Source organism: Bos grunniens, chromosome 5 (assembly GCF_055505025.1).
Source record: "Bos grunniens cultivar Pamir isolate PY7600 chromosome 5, Bosgru_T2T1.0, whole genome shotgun sequence".
Lineage (NCBI taxonomy): Eukaryota > Metazoa > Chordata > Mammalia > Artiodactyla > Bovidae > Bos > Bos grunniens.
The window spans coordinates 52,084,776-52,103,430 of NC_141169.1; the positions used below are offsets into that span (position 1 = coordinate 52,084,776).

Here is an 18,655-nt window from a genome sequence, read left to right on the forward strand (position 1 = left end):
CTGAAGATGGTGATTGCAGCCATGAAATTAAAAGATACTTATTCCTTGGAAGGAAAGTTATGACCAACCTTGACAGCATATTAAAAATCAGAGACATTACTTTTCCAACAAAGGTCCATCTAGTCAAGGTTATGGTTTTCCCAGTAGTCATGTATGAATGTGAGAGTTGGACTGTAAAGAAAGCTGAGCACCGAAGAATTGATGCCTTTGAACTGTGGTGTTGAAGAAGACTTTTGCGAGTCCCTTGGACTGCAAGGAGATCCAACCAGTCCATCCTAAAGGAGATCAGTCCTGAGTGTTCATTGGAAAACTGATGTTGAAGCCGAAACTCCAATACTTTGGCCACCTGATGTGAAGAACTGACATGTGAAAAGACCCTGATGCTGGGAAAAACTGAAGCCGGGAGATGAAGGAGATGACAGAGGATGAGATGCTTGGATGGCATCACTGACTCAATGGACATGAGTTTGAGTAGGCTCTGGGAGTTGGTGATGGACAGGGAGGCCTGGCGTGCCACAGTCCATGGGGTGGCAAAGAGTCAGACACGACTGAGCCACTGAATTGTACTGACTGATGATTCTCAAACACTAGTATATCAATATGAAAATGTTTCTATAATGATATTATGAGTTCAAAATTACTAAAGAAAATTTCAGAGATTAAGTATCTATGGTCTTCAATCGATTTCAAGTCCTTTAAAAACAACCAAGAATCCTCCAGCATATCTCCAGTTTAGCCTTCTCTACTTTCAATAACTATTTCAAACCTTTTCAAAACTTTAGAGACTTTAGAGACTTTCAAAAAGTCTCTAATCCATTAGGCTGAATAGACAGCCTTGCTGCTTACTTTTCAAAGAAGCCCCAACATTCTAACTCTCTTATTCCACACCTTTATCATCAGTGATTCCCTTATATACCCGTGGAGTATATAACTCTCCTTAAATCTAAGGCTAATAATTTTTGTTCCTATTCTTTGGATCTAATTTCCTTCTGCCTCCTTGGAGACTTAACTTATAAACAGCCACTACCATCTTTTTTTTCCCCCATATCTATTCTGTTTTTTTAACTTAGCATATAAGAAGATCCATCCACTCTTTTCCCCCTTCTGCCCATATGACTGCCCTACTCACATACACATTTCCTCTTCTATCTGCTCCCATTTTTCTGATTTGTCCTTGTAGCCAAGCTTCTCCTTCCTCAATCTTCACTTACTCTTCACCAAAGCACAACAGATCTTGCTATCCCAATGGGCCCTCAAAAAGGTCCTCGTGAAGTCACCAATGGCCACCCTACTGAATACAAAGGATTCATAATTTTGTTACTGTATCAGTGCTTTTAAAAATAATCTCAGTGATTGTACCTTTCCGGAGGGCAGGAATATATCTATATCTAAATATATTTAGCTATTTTACAAGATTCCCTACTTCTACCTAAACATTAATGTCACAGAGCTGCTCTTCAATTTCCTCTTTTCTCACAGTCAATAGTCTCAGTGATACTGTAACTTCACCAGGAGTCTAAAATCTGCATGCTAAGACCAATCCTCAAGTTCTTGAATATTTCCAATTTCTATTCATCCATGTCAACTTGGATTTTTTATAGAATTTCAACTTCAAGTTGTCAACTGTCTTTACATCCTCAAATGTACTCCTTCTCTAATATCTCTTTAATAAATGTCATCAGTAATTTAGTTTCCCAAACCAGAAACCAAATTATCCTATATTCTTCCATGACCCCTTAACATCTAGCAACCAAGTCTGTCCCTCTCTTCTTCATGCTCAGAAAAGTATCTTAGTTCTGTAACTCACCCTCCTCATCAGTCTTAAGTGGCATAGAGTACTATAACAGCTGCCCAACTTGTAAATGCTTTAAATTTGCTTGCTTCCAATTTAGCCTCCATTCTGCTGCCAGACATTTTAAAAACACAAATATGATCAATCACTCTACTGTTAAAATTAAAATTTAGTGTCATGTAACAGACCATCTTACCTGTCTCCTGAGAAACCTGTATGAGGGTCAAGAAGCAATAGTTAGAACCCCGTATGGAACAACTGATTGGTTAAAGATTGAGAAAGGAATACAACAGGGCTGTCTGCTGTTACCCTGTTTGTTTAATCTATACACTGAGCACATCATGAGAAATGCTGGGCTGGATGAGTGACAAGCTGGAATCAAGATAGGTGGGAGAAACATCAACATCCTCAGATATGTGGATGATACCACTCTAGTGGCAGAAAGCAAAGAGGAACTAAAGAGCCTCTTGATGAGCGTGAAAGAGAGAAAGAGCTGGCTTAAAACGAAATACTAAAAAAACTAAGATCATGGCATCCAGCCTGATTTACTTCATGGTAAATAGAGGGGGAAAAGGTGGAAGTAGTGACAGATTCCCCTTCTTGGGCTCTAAAATCATTGCAGATGGTGACTGCAGCCATGAAATTAGAAGATGTTTGCTTCTTGGCAGGAAAGCTATGACAAACCTAGACTGTGTTGAAAAGGAGAGACATTACTCTGCCAATCAGGTCTGTATAGTCAAGGCTATGGTTTTCCCAGTGGTCACATACAGTTGTGAGAGCTGGACCGTAAAGAAGGCAGTGCCAAAGAATTGATGCCTTCGAACTGTGGTGCCAGAGAAGGCTCTTGAGAGCCCATTGGACAGCAAAGAGATCAAACAGTCAATCTTAAGGGAAATCAACCCTGGATACTTGGAAGTACTACGATGCTGAAGCTGAAACTCCAGTATTTGGTCATCTGATGTGAACAGCTGACTCTCTGGAAAAGTCCCTGATGCTGGGAAAGATTGAGGGCAGAAGAGAGTGTCAGATGAGATGGCTGGATGGCATCACCAATGCAATGGACGTGAACTTGGGCAACTTCAAGAGATGGTGAGGGACAGAGTGTCCTGGCATGCTGCAGTCCATGGGGTCACAAAGAGTCAGACACAACTGGGTGACTGAACAACAACAAGAGAATAGAAATGTTTTAATTTATATTTATGTAAAGTTTTTTGTATAAAGTGTTTTCAAATTAATCTTTAGAGTAACTTTTTCCCCTCTTTTTTTAATTTAGCTGATGGGGAAACCAAAACTCAGAGCAACTATGTACCTTAACAAGGTCATACAACACTGAGTGTGTAGGGCCTGTTTTCAGTATGCACTCTAGTTTTCAGACTCTAAAGTTTAGTGTTCTTTCTACTGTATTAAACTGTACTTTGGAAGCCATTTACTAACAGAGAACTAAGGCTTCCCAGGAAGCTCAGTGGTAAAGAATCCGCCTGCTAATGCAGGGGATGCAGGTTCAATCCCTGTTTCGGGAAAATCCCCTGGAGAAGGAAATGGCAACCCACCCCAGTATTTTGGTCTGGGAAATTCCATGGACAGAGGAGACTGGTGGGTTGCAGTCCATGGGTTGCAAAGAGTTGGACACAATGCAGTGACTGAGACACATTTAGAATAAACAAAATCCTTTTTGAAAAAATAATATCTTAGCGTATGAACAGGAGTTATTTCATGAAGAATAAGATAAAAAGCTATCTAGATTGAAGGAACAGCACATGCTAGGCCCAGAACAACTTCGGGATTCAGGTATACTAGAAGAGTTAAATGCAGTTGGAGTTTATGACAAAGGGAGAAGAGATGCTGGATAAGGGAGGCTGGGGCCACACTACAGCACCTTTAAGGTAATCAAAGATTTTATCCTAAATGCAAGGAAAGCCACTGACAGATTTTTAGAAGAGATATAATCTGATTTACATTTCATGAAGATCACTGGGAGTATCTCACAGGAGTGTTGGGAGGTTTAAATACAAGTGAAATGTTTAATAAATCAAACTTACATAAAGTTATGAGTACTTCAAAAAGGCCTAAACTGTATGGTGCTAAATGTTCTACTGGTATCAAGACAGACAATTTGTAATGTGGTCTGGACAGAATAATTTTCAATGGCTACAGAGAAGCAGGATCAATTTTAGGACCCAAAACAAATCAATTCAAAATGAGTCAATTTTAAAACAGCCCTCAAATGCAGAAAAGCTATTATAAGAACTGAAAAGACCAGTTGTAGGTTTTTCGCTGTTATTTGTGGGTTTTTTTTTTTTTGCGGGGGGCGGGGGGGAGGTGGTAGAGAAGAAAGGTAGGAGCCTCAAAAGCTGGCTAGTGTCTCTGTACACTCTAAAAGAAAATTTAAGAAACACATAAAGGGACCAATGAATGATTCAGAACAGTCGTAAATACAAAGACATTTAAAAGCAATACAGGGAAATGGGGAAATCCCAAGAGCTGGATTCAGAAAACCATAGGGCTAGTGAATGCATGGTTCTGTTTGCTTTTTTGGATTAGTATACGTCTATGCTGACAATTTTCAAATAAGCAGTTCCTTCTTAATTGCTTAATACTGATATATGATGTTTATTTTTTTTTAAAACCCTACCTTTTTCTCTGCAAAGTAGATATAAGACAGTCACTATTTTGCAACTGAGGAGACACACAAAAACTTCAGCCTAATTCAATGTAGCACACTTACTCTGAGAACATGTATAAAACTGTTGTGTGTAGAATTAACAGCATTAACACTTTTGGATATTAATTCACTCTATAACTAATCATCTCATTGAATAAAATACTGTTTCAATTACATTTAAGTTGCAACAGCATAAGCCATTTTTTAATACTAAAAGAGATACTTATAGTATCTAGTACTTTAAATCATTATAAAACTAGATACCTCACTGATTTTTTTTAAGTACCACAAATGAAAACTCTTCAGTAAAACATAATCAAGGAAAGCTATTAAGTTGTTCAAATAAACCAATGGTTTGGTTAATCATCCCTTTATATCTTAATTTTTAGGTCTGAAGCATTTCCAACCTATTTTTTGCTCTACACGTTAAATTAATCAGTTGGCAAGAACTAATTTTTATGACCTCTTTTACATCTAAACTAAAAGACAAAGAACTCAGGAAGGAGGCCAAGTAAGATTGTGAAACTGAAAAGAAAACACACAGAAGTGGAGAAAATGTTGCGTATCATCTATCTGATAGGGGCTTTGTATCTAGAATATATATGAAGAACTCTTAAAACTCAGTAATGAAGAGAAAATTGCCAAGTGAGAAAATGGGCAAAGAATGTAGACAGGCATTTTTGCCAAAAGGGCTAATAAGCATATACGAAAAGATGTGCACCAACATTTGCCACTATGAAAATGCAAATTGAGCCTCCAATGAGATACCACTGCACATCCCCCAAGATGACTATAATCAAAAAGACAGGTAAGTATCACAACAATGCAGAGAAACTGGACCCTTATACATCACTAGTGGCAATGGAAAATGGCGTCACTGCTTTGGAAAAGAGTCCATTAGTTCCTCAAAAAATAAACACAGAGACTCAGCAATTCCATTGCCAGATATGCACCCAAGGGAAATGAAAACTTATGTCTAGACTAAAACTCGCATATAAGTGTTCATAGAAGGATTATTCATAACAATCAAAAAGTGTGAACAAGTCAAAAGTCCATCAACTGAAGAAGGAATAAACTGAATATGGCATCCCTATACAATGGGACATTTTGTGGCAATAAAAAGAAATGAAGTGCTGATATACACTACAAAATGGATGAATCTAAAAAGCATTATGTTAAGTAAATGAAGCCAGAGATAAAAATCACACATATATGATTCTATTTACATGAAATATCCAGAAGGCAAATTTATAGAACAAGAAAGTAGATCAGTAGCTGCCAAGAACAGCGGGATGTGGGTAGAAAAGGGGGTGGGGGAAACTGCTAATAGGTATGTGGTTTCTTTTAGGGCTGATAAAAATATTTCAAAATTGATTGTGGTGATGGTGGCACAATTCTATGAATATACCCAAATTCAGTGAATTGTACACATCAAGTGATATGTGATACCACTCACCGATTTCTTTTCTCTGCCCATGTTCCTTTCCTCCAGAGACAGTATGATATGTCAATTATACACAATAAAGCTATTATCTTTTTTCAAAAGTGTGAAAGGGCCATAAATCTGGATGGAATTACTAGGAATAATTTTACAAAGATTGGTTTTGAAGTAAGTGAAAGTCAAGACTTAGTAAAATGTACTGGAAATAACATGAATGATGTGTAAACTCCTATAAGGAAGAAATAAGTAAAGAATCTGCAGGAAACAATACTTGTATCAAAGAGCTATATTAGTTAGAAATGAGACTGCCAAGACTACAATACTAAACCAGAAAGACCTAGAAAATTCTGTAGTTTCCTCATAGATAATAGATGAACATGGTATTTTACTAATATGACAAAACTGCCACTTCTTAATTCTAATACTTTCAAGTATTCATCCCTCAAAGAACTGTTTCCCACAAAACGGGTATGGCTCTCACTCAAAGGCAGGCAGTGGCAGTGCATTTTAAAATGTGGGTTTCAGAGGTGACTGCCTAGATCAGAACCTCTGCTGCACCACTGACTGACCACATCACCATGTGCACTTAGCTCTGTACTCCAGTTTCTGAAACTGTAAAAGAGAACACTATCACTTATTTCATACAGACTCATACATGAATGGTAGTATTTGTAATCATAGCCACAACTGCATGGTACATATAAATACTTCGCTATACCTTTTCTGAGATTTGAAAAGCTTGAAATTCATTCAAATTTAAGAAAATAAATTTTCCATCTATATCACAGATAAATCTCTTGATTAAACTGTTAAACTTCATCAAGTTGCTATGACATATTGCTAAATAATATAAAGCAAGCCAAATTATCAGATCTCTTATGGTTAAAGAGATCTTATGGTTAGATCATTTAACCCTTATCATTCTTTTTTCTTTCTTCTAGTTTTATTGATACAATTGACATACAGCACTATAAAAGTTTAAGGTGTACAGCATAATGATTTGACTTACATACATCATGAAATGATTACCACAATAAATTTACTGAACACCCATTAGCTCATATAGATACAAAATTAAATAGAAAAAAAATTTCCTTATGAGGAGAACAGTGGCCACAGGACTGGAAGAGGTTCAGATTTTATTCCAATCCCAAAGAAGGGCAATGCCAAAGAATGTTCAAACTACAACACAACTGCACTCATTTCATATGCTAGCAAAGTAATGCTCAAAATCTTTCAATAGCATGAGAACATCCAGATGTACAAGCTGGATTTAAAAAAGGCAAAAGAACCAGAGAGCAAATTGCCAACATCCACTGGGTCACAGAAAAAGCAACAGAATTCCAGAAAAACATCTACTTCTGCTTCACTGACTACACTAAAGTCTTTGACTGTGTGGATCACAACAAACTATGGAAAATTCTTCAAGAGATGGGAATATCAGACCACCTTACCTTCCTCCTGAGTAACCTGTGTGCAGGTCAAGAAGCAACAGTTAGAACTGGACATGGTATGGGGAGGGAGGAGGGAGGAGGGTTCAGGATGGGGAACACATGTATACCTGTGGCGGATTCATTTTGATATTTGGCAAAACTAATACAATTATGTAAAGTTTAAAAATAAAATAAACTTAAAAAAAAAAAAAAAGAACTGTACATAGAACAGCAAACTGGTTCAAATTGGGAAAAGAGTATGTCAAGGCTGTGTACTGCTTATTTAACTTAAATGCAGAGTACATCATGTGAAATGCCAGCTGGATGAAGCACAAGCTGGAATCAAGAATGCTGGGAGAAATATCAATAACCTCAGATATGCAGATGACACCACCCTAATGGCAAGAAAGCTAAGAGGAACTAACGAGCCTCTTGATGAAGGTGAAAGAGGAGACTGAAAAATCTGGCTTAAATTCAACATTTGAAAAACGAAGATCATGGCATCTGGTCCCATCACTTCATGGCAAATAGATGGGGATAAAATGGAAACAGTGACAGACTTTATTTTCTTGCACTCCAAAGTCACTGTGTATGGTGACTGCAGCCGTGAAATTAAAACATGTCTGTTTCTTGGAAGAAAAGCTGTGACAAATGTAGACAGTGTATTAAAAAGCAGACATCACTCTGTCGACAAAGGTCTGTCTAGTTAAAGCTATGGTTTTTCCAGTAGTCATGAACTGATGTGAGAGTTGGACCATAAAGAAAGCTGAGTGGTGAAGAATTGATGCTTTCGAACTGTGGTGCTGGAGAAGACTCTTGAGAGTCCCTTGGACAGCAAGGAGATCACACCAGTCAATCCTAAAGGAAATCAATCCTGACTATAGACTGGAAGGAGTGATGCTCCAATACTTTGGCCACCTGAGAAGAGCCGACTCAGAAAAGACCCTGATGCTAAGAAAGACTGAAGGTGGGAGGAGAAGCAGACAAGAGAGGATCAGATGGTTGGATGGCATCACAGATTCAATGGACATGAGTTTGAGCAAACTCCAAGAGACAGTGAAGGACAGGGAAGCCTAATGTGCCACAGTCCATGGGGTGGGCAAAGAGTCAGACACAACCGAGTGACTGAACAACAATGATGAGAATTCTTAGGATTTACTCTAACAACTTTCACATATAATATTCAGCACCGTTAATTATATTACAAAGGAATATTGTTTTTGTTGTTTAATCACTAAGTCATGCCCAACTCTTTTGCAACCCCATGGACTACAGTTGGTCAGACTCCTCTGTCCATGGGGTTTCCTGCAGTGGGTTGTCATTTCCTTCTCCTTCATCACTGAGTCACCAGGGAAGTCCCACAATGGAGTATTACTCAGCCATAAAGAAGAATGAAATCTTGCCAGGTGCAACAACATGAATGGCCATGGAGAATATTATGCTAAGTGAAATAAGTCAGACAGATAAATATGTATGATTTCACACATATATGGAATCTAAAAGACAAACATAAGAAAGCAGAAATAGTCATAGATACAGAAAACAAACAGGTGGTTGCTAGAGAAAAGCAAGGTAGGCAGAGGAGAGAAGTAGGTAAGTGAGATTAAGAGGCACAAACTTGCAGTTGCAAAATAAATGAGTCCCAAGCAGGAAATGTACAATGTGGGAAACAGAATCAGTTACCATGTAATACCTTCGTATGGTGACGCATAGTAACTAGACTTATCCTGGTGATCCTTTTGAAATGTATAGAAATAGCAAATCACTATGTTCTGTAACAGGAAGTAACAGTGTTATAGGAGAACCAACCAACCAAACTCATAAAAAATTAGATCAGATTTGTGGTTACCAGAGGCAAGGGCATGGGGGAGGAGGACTTGTAAGAAGGCAGTCAAAAGATACAAACTTACAGTTAGAAGATAAGTACTAGGGAGGTAATGTACAACATGATAAATGTAATTATCACCCTTAATCTTTTTTTTACTACAGGAACGTGATGCTGTTTTCACTCAAGCAAAGAATTTTTTCTCTAATGCTCCCCAGTTTTGATTTCACTGGCTAAGTGAAATAAGTCAGACAGAGAAAGACAAATATCATATATTACTTTTATATGGAATCTTAAAAAAATGATACAAATGAACTTATTTACAAAACAGAGACTCATAGACACAGAAAATAAACTTTTGGTTACCAAAGGGGAAAGTGGAGATGGGGGGATTAATTAGGAGTTTGGGATTAAAATATACACACTACTATATATAAAATACATAACCCACAAGGACCTACTGTATAGCATAAGGACCCATATTCAATATCCTGTAATAGCCTCTAATGGAAAAATCTAAAAAATATGTATCTATATCTGAATCACCTTGCTGTACACCTGAAACACAACATTGTAAATCAACTGTATTTCAGTTTTAAAAGCAAAAACTGGCTCTCTAAAACTTAGATTAGCCTGGTCTCAGTGACACTTTGGACTTGCTTGTGAGAGAGCCTTTGGTGCCTTTCACTAAAAAGTCTTTTCTAAGGCCACGTCTGCTAAATCATTTTCCTGAATTACGAGGAATTATCACACTAATACCTGGACCTTCTCAAAGCTAAAGGGAGAGTGGAAGGGACAGGATTCTTAGTATTCCTCCTCGTAAAGAAGAAAAAGTAGTCACTACCCTCCTTTTCTTTTTGGAGAACTATAAGAAAACCGAGTGGAATCTTACTGCACGAGCAGTATTCTAGGCAGAACCAAATATAGGTTAACCCTACAGAGGTTTTCTGCCTTATATTAGAATCTGAGCTTTTTCTTTTTGAGGAGCTGTTCTTGATCGTTCCCTCAGATACATCACTTTAATCTGCATTCAAAACTGAGGTCACTTACTACCAATCAGTCTCACTCTACGTTTCTTTGGTAGTGGCTTCTGTGTACAACGGATGGTGACGCTAAACGGAACTACATTTCCCTTTCTAAAGAATAGATGGAGAAAGAATCTGAAAAAACAACTTCAAAGGAATAAATATAAGATACAGAGTGTGAATTACAGTGGTAACTAAGGAAATGAAAATAAGAGGCACAAACCAAACTGACATTACTCAGGGAGGAAAAAAACCCAGCAACTGCAGACAAATTCTATATGGAGACTAAGAAGAAACAGTTCAATGGTTTATGAAATACTGTTTGAATTACACTTGAGTAGTGACACCACAAAACATTTTAATACTAAAAAGATACTAATAGGATTTAGTATTTTAATCATTATAAACCAGGTATGTAAGTAATATTTTAAAAACCAGCTCTTAAACCCTCAAACATCTATAAAATGAGGTAAATAAAACTCTTGCTTTAATAGCTGCACAAGTATAAAGCATTTAGGATAGTGGCTAGAAGAGAGTAAGCATTCAATACATGCTCACTAGTGGTGGTATTATTACCTGTGAACCACATGCAAACCAACTGATTTCTCTCAACTCAGATTTCTCATCTACAAGAACCGAATATACACTTATTTTGAGAATCCAACCAGATGTGCACAAACACCTTCACCAGTAATTCTCAACTTTCCCTTTATCTCCCTGCCAATATAGCTGATGGTTTCAATTCACTTTTATCAATAATCATAGTTTTTCAGTGAAGTTAATTCTCACAGTGAGGAAAAGAAAAATCACTCTAAACTCTTGTCCAACTTAATGGACATGAGTTTGAACAAAATCCCGGAGACGGTGAAGGACACAAAAACCTGGCGTGCTGCAGTCCATGGGGTCACAAAGAGTTGGACACGACTGAGTGACCGAACATCACGTAATAAAACAAATATATCTAATGACTAATAATACGGGAAAACTCATTTTATCAGCAGTGATACTACATGGACTGTCAGTTTTCAGATGTTAAAGAGGTATCAATATGGTTATGTACCTTTCACTGTCTTAAGTGTGCTTTGACTTTGAAAATTCACAAGAAGTTGGTAATCATGGAACGTAAAATATCAAACTTTCACATTTGCATTTTCTGGGCTATTTCTATGGATTCTTAATGGGAAAAAAAAAGACATTTATTTGTGATTTATACTTTTAAAATATGGGTAAAGTACTAAAACAAAATATCCTACTCTTACTACAAGCTCTTACTATCTGCTCGATATGCTGTTTCTGTAAAACTATACGTTGGTAATCATGGAACGTAAAATATCAAACTTTCACATCTGCATTTTCTGGGCTATTTCTATGGATTCTTAATGGGAAAAAAAAAAGACATTTATTTGTGATTTATACTTTTAAAATATGGGTAAAGTACTAAAACAAAATATCCTACTCTTACTACAAGCTCTTACTATCTGCTCGATATGCTGTTTCTGTAAAACTATACGTAAAGGGGGCCATATGGCTTCTAACAATCGCTTATGATTACTAATAAACAAAATCCCAAATCTAAACAATACATGAGCCCAATTGCTTTTGTTTAAATGTACTTTTGGACTGAAATATTTGTTCTACATATTCAGTTAATAACCTACTAATCCTTAAACATATTTTTTTTTTCCCAAAAGCAGTATAAGATTTTCCATCATATCAAAACTAAACAGTCACAAGAAACAAGTGTGGGATAAAATGGTAGAATTCTCTTCCTAAATATAAATTAGATTCCATTTAAAGAGAAAAGAATGTCCATTTAAAAAAACAAGTGGAACACTTTAAAATGCATCTTTAAAAGGCTGCTGCTGCTGCTGCTACTAAGTCGCTTCAGTTGTGTCCGACTCTGTGCGACCCCATAGACAGCAGCCCACCAGGCTCCCCATCCCTGGGATTTTCCAAGCAAGAACACTGGAGTGGGTTGCCATTTGCTTCTCCAATGCAGGAAAGTGAAAAGTGAAAGTGAAGTCGCTCAGTCGTGTCCAACTCTTTGCGACTCCATGGACTGCAGCCTACCAGGCCCCTCCATCCATGGGATTTTCCGGGCAAGAGTACTGCAGTGGGGTGCCATCGCCTTCTCCATTTAAAAGGCAGTGTAGCACAATAACTTTAAGGCCTGATTTAAAAGCCCCAAACTACTTGGGTCCAAATCTCAGATGTATCACTGTGTGAACACTTCTTCAAGCCTATCTGGGGAAACTCCTATTCTGGCCAGTGCGCACTGGCACACATTCACATTCTGGTACCCTAGAATAGTAGTAATGAGGGACTAAGTGATTCAGCAACACCTAGCACAGTGCCTTTTTAATGTAATATCATAGGTCATAGCCTGACAATTCTTTTCTCATCATACTTACATCCAAGCAAGATTAGTAACAGTTATGAAATTATTTTCTAAAACATCTATTTAATACTTTGTATGTGCTAATGAAAAAAGGTGGTATGATTTAGGAAAAAATAAAATCTGAATGTCACTAAGTAGATGCTAAAGCTCTGGATATGCTTGGCCAAATGGGGTACATTAAATCTTGGCTTCACTAACAACTTACAAGTGATTTTAAAAATTATGAAAAGGATTAAATAAGGAAAAGCTACTTTTCTCAGTTTTAAGCAATTAAAATGTGAAAAATATGCTTTAACGTCCCTACTTCTGTTATGTTCATCAATTGACCAGCACTAAAAAAGTTTTGCTTTCTGGTTTCATTTGATGCAAATGATATAACATATATCCTATTTTAGAGGTAAACACTTTGATACAACTAAAGCTAACAGTAAGAGTAATATAAAAACTTCTTGGCAAGCACACACTAAACAATTTGGAGTTCATATTGATTAATAGTTTCCATTTCCATTATTAACTGATGGCCTGATTTAAGATTATTTTGTTAGTGTGAATCAAAGTTGCAAAAACATAAAGGACTACATAAAATAAAGATTTCTAAGTAAAACAGTAGGAAAGGAAAGCTCTAAAATGGAAATTAATGCCTCCTCTATCAAAAAAACTTGATTGGTCCAATTCCTCTGCAGTTTGAGACAAAAACATCACACATGGCTATATGAGTACATTTTTAAATGACTATAAATGAAAGTTACTCTTCAAAGTTACCTTAAATCTACTAATTTTATTAGAGTTTATACAAAAATGACATGCAAGATTTAATCTGTAAAGTAAGCTTTGAACATACTTGAACATAAAAATTAGTGGAAATGATTGGTAGATACATAACATTTAATATAATGAGGGAATACAGCAGTGATTTTGGTGACTTATAATCATCTATCTATTTACTTACAATAAATCTATTTTAAAAGAAATCACCTAAGGGAGTACATAACCCACAACATGTATTTGTATATTTCTATACTTACTTATTTAACTATCATTCCCTTCAATAGGTTCTTCCATCCCTGATAATACTTAATGCAATGTACTTTAAACAAATTTTCCTTTTATCTTATTAGAAGAGACTACCATGTACCTAAAAATTAAGTTGTCTTTCATTCATCCTAGGCCAAACAGTTCTAGTTCCTTTACTCTTTTTCTACACTTTCTAAATTCTAATAGTGTTGTTCATAGTTTTCTGAATCTCTCCATGAAGCTAAACACAGATGAGGAAACAGCATAAAAGATCACGCCTTCTAACACAGACAGCTGTTACTTTTATACCCAACCTTTTTAAGAAGTGTATCTCTTTTACATCAATTTTGACATTTTTCTCACTACAAAATTTAATACCAAACATATCATAAGGTTTGTTACTCATCTCAGACACGTGTAGCTTATTTTCATCTCTAGAAAGTTAGTTTCCAGATAAAACTCATCCACTATACAAATAAACAGAAATTCTAGTATCCACATAGAAGCAAATCTGTATCCTTGGCCAGGTGTTAGCATTAATTACCAGAGTAGTAGGAGGCAGTCCTTATCTGCAAAGTGCTCACAACCTAATTAATGATCTTTACTTATTTGAATGTATTTGACTATAACATGAAACGTTAGTATTAAAATTTCAAGAATAAACTCATGGTAAATCTATCATTTTTTCTTAACAGTCCAATCAGTCTTTTCAAGATGGTAATATACATATGCCAAGACAATGTTCCATTTGCATATGGCCCATTTCAGCTACTAAAAAACAAGCAGAATTTGCCCAAACACCCATAAATGACTAATCCAAGGCTTTTTAAAGACTTTAAAAAGAGAAATAACTGTTTAACAAGTTTTGCTGCTGCTAAGTCGCTTTAGTCGTGTCCAACCCTCAGCGACCCCATGGACTGCAGCCTTCCAGGCTCCTCCGTCCATGGGATTTTCCAGGCAAGAGTACTGGAGTGGGGTGCCATTGCCTTCTCCGTAACAAGTTTTAATGAGTACCAAAAACATGAACCCAAGCTACAACTAAACCATTAAATATCTTTACCAATTCTGTACTCACGAACACATTATCAAATTCATACTTAACAAATTATTCTCCTTAAAATTCTGAATCAAACTTTTGCTAATTCCTTTTTTGATAGGTTTCACTTGCTAATTCCAAGTAAACTGGCTCACATATAAACCAAATTAGTTTCTGGAGCATCCCAGTACCATCTTTTCCTGCATTTTTTTCCTGTAAATGAGAGGGGAAATCAATTGTGAGGATAAAAATTTGCACATTCTGCTGTTAATTAAATGTCTGAGCCTCAGTTTTAAGATGGAAGCACTAAAATGACTCAAATTTATGAACTTCCTGTATTTACTCTTATAAATATCAACAAATCTTTAAAATGATTTACAGTAACTTTGTCAAAAATAAAAATGCTAAACTTTAATGCTCACAATATCCATACTGCTTTGATCATCCTTTATGGTTAACACCACCAATTATTACTCAGTATATCAAAACCACAACAACATTAACAAGGAGTAATATACATATAAGTAATATCTATATATTAAATTAAATAGCATCACCAACTCAATGAACATGAGTTAGAGCAAATTCAAGGAGACAGTAAAGGACAGGGAAGCCTGCAGCACTACAGTCCATGGGGTCACAAAGAGTCAGACACAACTTAATGACTGAACATCAACAAATATATTAAATTGTAGATTTGTATTTCATGAAAATCCACATTTACCTTAGTATAAGGTGGTATTAGGAAAGGTAAATTAAGAATGTTAAAATGTTCTTTAACAGGAAAAAGCAAAGATTGATTTCATCTTTAACAATTCACAGGAAAAGGTAAACAAAAATGTCCTAGGAAATATCCAATTTCCCCACAATAATAAACATCATAGGAACACTCCGTTATGAGCAAAAATGATTATTAAACCATATTTTTTTGCTGCAATCCAACAAGTATATGTTTACACTCTCAGGGATTTTTAATCATATAAAACTTACAGTGTAGCCTAACAAAATAAGAAAAAGTACCAAGACTTAGACCAAAGTATTTAAATTCAAGTCCCAAGTCTGCCATCTACTAGCTTACTTGACAGTGATTCTAGCTTACTTGACAATGATTCTAGCTTACTTGACAATGATTCTAATACCACAGCATTTTAACAGAAATGGTAGTAATAAGAAGGTAACTAAAATTTAATGTTATCTCAAGGCAGAAAATCTTGTAGACTATTTCACTGAATCAGGATAAACCCCTAAATGAAATCATTCTGTCCATTTCGTAGATGAAATCATTGAGATGCAATTTAAATTAACTCTCCTCAAAGTCACACTGCAAGCTAAGTGGTGGAAAGGCTAACCTAACTTGAGTCTAAATCTTACCCTCCTTCCACTAAGCCATAATGAGGAAATGAAAAAACATGCTGCATATTATACACGACGATAGAAAAGTGAAAATAACTTTTATTATAATAAAGAGGCACATGATCCTTCCTAATGAAACAGAGCACTTTCGGTTACATATTCACATACTTAAGTTATTTTGAATACCACTTGATATGGCCCACAAATATTAAAATCTACAAATACTTCCTTCGATATTTTAAGTATATCCTTTGGTATTTTATAAGTTTGAATGTTAGCAAGTGACTGAAGCTTCAAGTGGACTTATCTACTTCTTGCAGGCCTACGTTATCCTTCCAGTAAGAGGGAAGGGCTGCACTTCTAAGAGAAACGCTGCCGGCGTCTATCAAGCCTCCACTAAAGCACAAGACCACGTGGTACCACTCAAAAGCCTAAGGTTCAGTACTCCTCTCCCTCCTTTTGACAAGGAACTAGGAACTAGGTTCCTTTCTCTTAAGTGGCGCCCTGACACATGCCACCTGTGTAGTACGAACCGCAAACATCCTGCAGCCGGCCTCCCGGAAGAATACGAGAATCAGAATAGGGGAACTTGGATGCCGACAATGTAGGGAAAGGAAATGACTAAAGAAGTGAAGCGGGTGAGATCGCGATCAGCCGCGAGACCAGGACCTGTCAAACATTAAGAGACTCATACCGAACGAGAGTAACCTATCGTTCGGGAAGGCCTGAAGTGGGAGCGGCACAACCAGAGGAAGAAGGACGAGGAGAACCGCACGAGCCGCCGCCGCCGCTCCCCGCAAGCCTTTCAGCATGCCTCGACGAGCCATGAACTGTGGCCCTCATTTCGGGTCCAATCTTTGCCCCAACCTTGCGGAAGCGGCCAAAATCCTGCTTCCTGAGGCCGCCGCCGCCGGACCTGCCCGCACCTGTCACCAGCGAGACACCAGCCAGCAGTTCCCACCGAGTTCCCCACCACCCTCGGGCAACCGCAGCCGCTTCAACCTCTTTCCCTCACCAGGTGTCCCCTTTCCGGAGCGAGGTTTTGAGCAGCGTCGCGATGTCAGAACGCTGGATGTCCAGATCTGCCGCTCCGCCTTCCGCCATCTTCTTCCACTAGCGGTAGCGGAGGCGGCAGCGACGGCGGCGGCACGCCCCAGAGCATTGTGGGAATGGCGTCCCGCGGCCCCTCCCAGTCGGCAGGTCGAAACCAAAAGAGACGAAAGGGTGGGGGGGTGCGCCTCCGGACCGGCGTTGGCCCCGGGCGGAGTGAGTGCGCCGCCGTGGTCGGCTGCCTCGCATCGGCCCCTGCCCGTCCAGCAGCTCGCCTCGGCCTCCCACGACCCGGGAACGCCTGGTTTTAACTCTCGACTGTGGGGCCTGGATCGTGTCTCACTTGAGCGGTGCCACCGCCCTGTCCATCCTGCCTTCTGCCTTCCCCTCCGTCTTTCCCACAGACGCCTGAAAACCCTTATTTGCGCATTCACTCACGCTTGAGGGCGGGGCGGGGCGAGGGGGCGTGGGGACGGCTGAAATATGGCAGAAAAATTTTAACAGGTCTGTGACTCAAGTCTTTCCGTTGCGAGTCCCAGAACCTAAACTCGGTGAAGATTGGACCAAACCTAGCAACCCGAAACCCAACGCTTAGCCGCAGTGCTCTTTCTGGGTTCTTTCTTGCGCTCCTACTCCTGCTGTAGGTGGAGACCTTTTATAGGCTCTTTGTGACGCCTCCCCAGGCACACCCAGATAGCTAAGCTGCAGTGAAAAACACGTTCCAGTTCCTCGGTGAACAAGGTGTAAAATATGTATCGAATAGTGCCAGGTACTAAAATAAAGGAGCGAAAACAGGCGAGAAACCCATTCTCCTAGATACTATGAAGTTACATATTCCTAGCCACACCTTCCCATGGTGTGTGCACCTGAAAGTAGGTAGTAGTAGCTATTATTTGAAGCCGATTATGTTAAAAATGGGAAAATCGAGTCTCAAAAATCAAATGCCAAGGTCACACAGTAAGTGGAGAGGCAAGTTTATAATCCAGCTTCACATGCACACTGGCTCGCTGTCCAGTATAGTACACTAATTACCACTCCTTACGAAAGCCTAAACTAACATAGAAACTAGGCTGCACTAATTCATTTAAAACAAACAAAAAACAACACCTTTGTACACCTAGTGGCTAGCGCTTTGTACATCTAGTGCTGCCTAACATAAGAATGACCTAAATATGTGTTTAAGAAATAAATTGTGGCAAAACTGCGTAAGTAATTCCGAGCATGAAGATGTCCAGCGATTTGACTGTAAGATAACATGATGTGAAAAGTCTAAAAGATGGATAAGAATTCCAGCATGATCTCTCTTGTGTACTAGTTTTCAGCCCCTATGGAATGCAGAAAATGGGTGTAATATAAGTGTTGAACCCTTCCAAGTCAGGGTAGTATAATTTGTGTGTATCAGCATTAGGATTGCTTATTTTCTTTGAAATAATACTGTTTTGTATTCTTGTATCATCCTTGATTTGAAAGTCTGAAAACAGCTTCCAGTTCCTGCTATTTCTTATACTATTTGATTTTTGACGTTAAAAATTAGTTTAACCATGAGTACTATCAAAGGGTTAAGTTTCCCTCCTTTCCCACCTAAACTCTGAAAGAGAACTAAGTAATTTTTCAGAAAGGCCTACG

The 18,655-nt window shown here is 38.0% G+C and overlaps 1 protein-coding gene across 2 annotated transcripts in view; it reads right to left on the reverse strand.

Annotated features, from left to right (window-relative positions):
- The window catches only part of USP15 (ubiquitin specific peptidase 15), a 134,866-nt gene extending 117,772 nt beyond the window's left edge, over positions 1–17,094 (reverse strand). For both annotated transcript variants that reach the window (XM_086400243.1, XM_086400242.1), the window contains exon 1: positions 16,995–17,094. In XM_086400243.1, coding sequence (XP_086256369.1) covers positions 16,995–17,083 — 89 coding nt within the window. In that variant the 5' untranslated portion in view covers positions 17,084–17,094. The remainder of the gene's footprint in view (positions 1–16,994) is intronic.
- Positions 17,095–18,655: the final 1,561 nt, after the last annotated feature.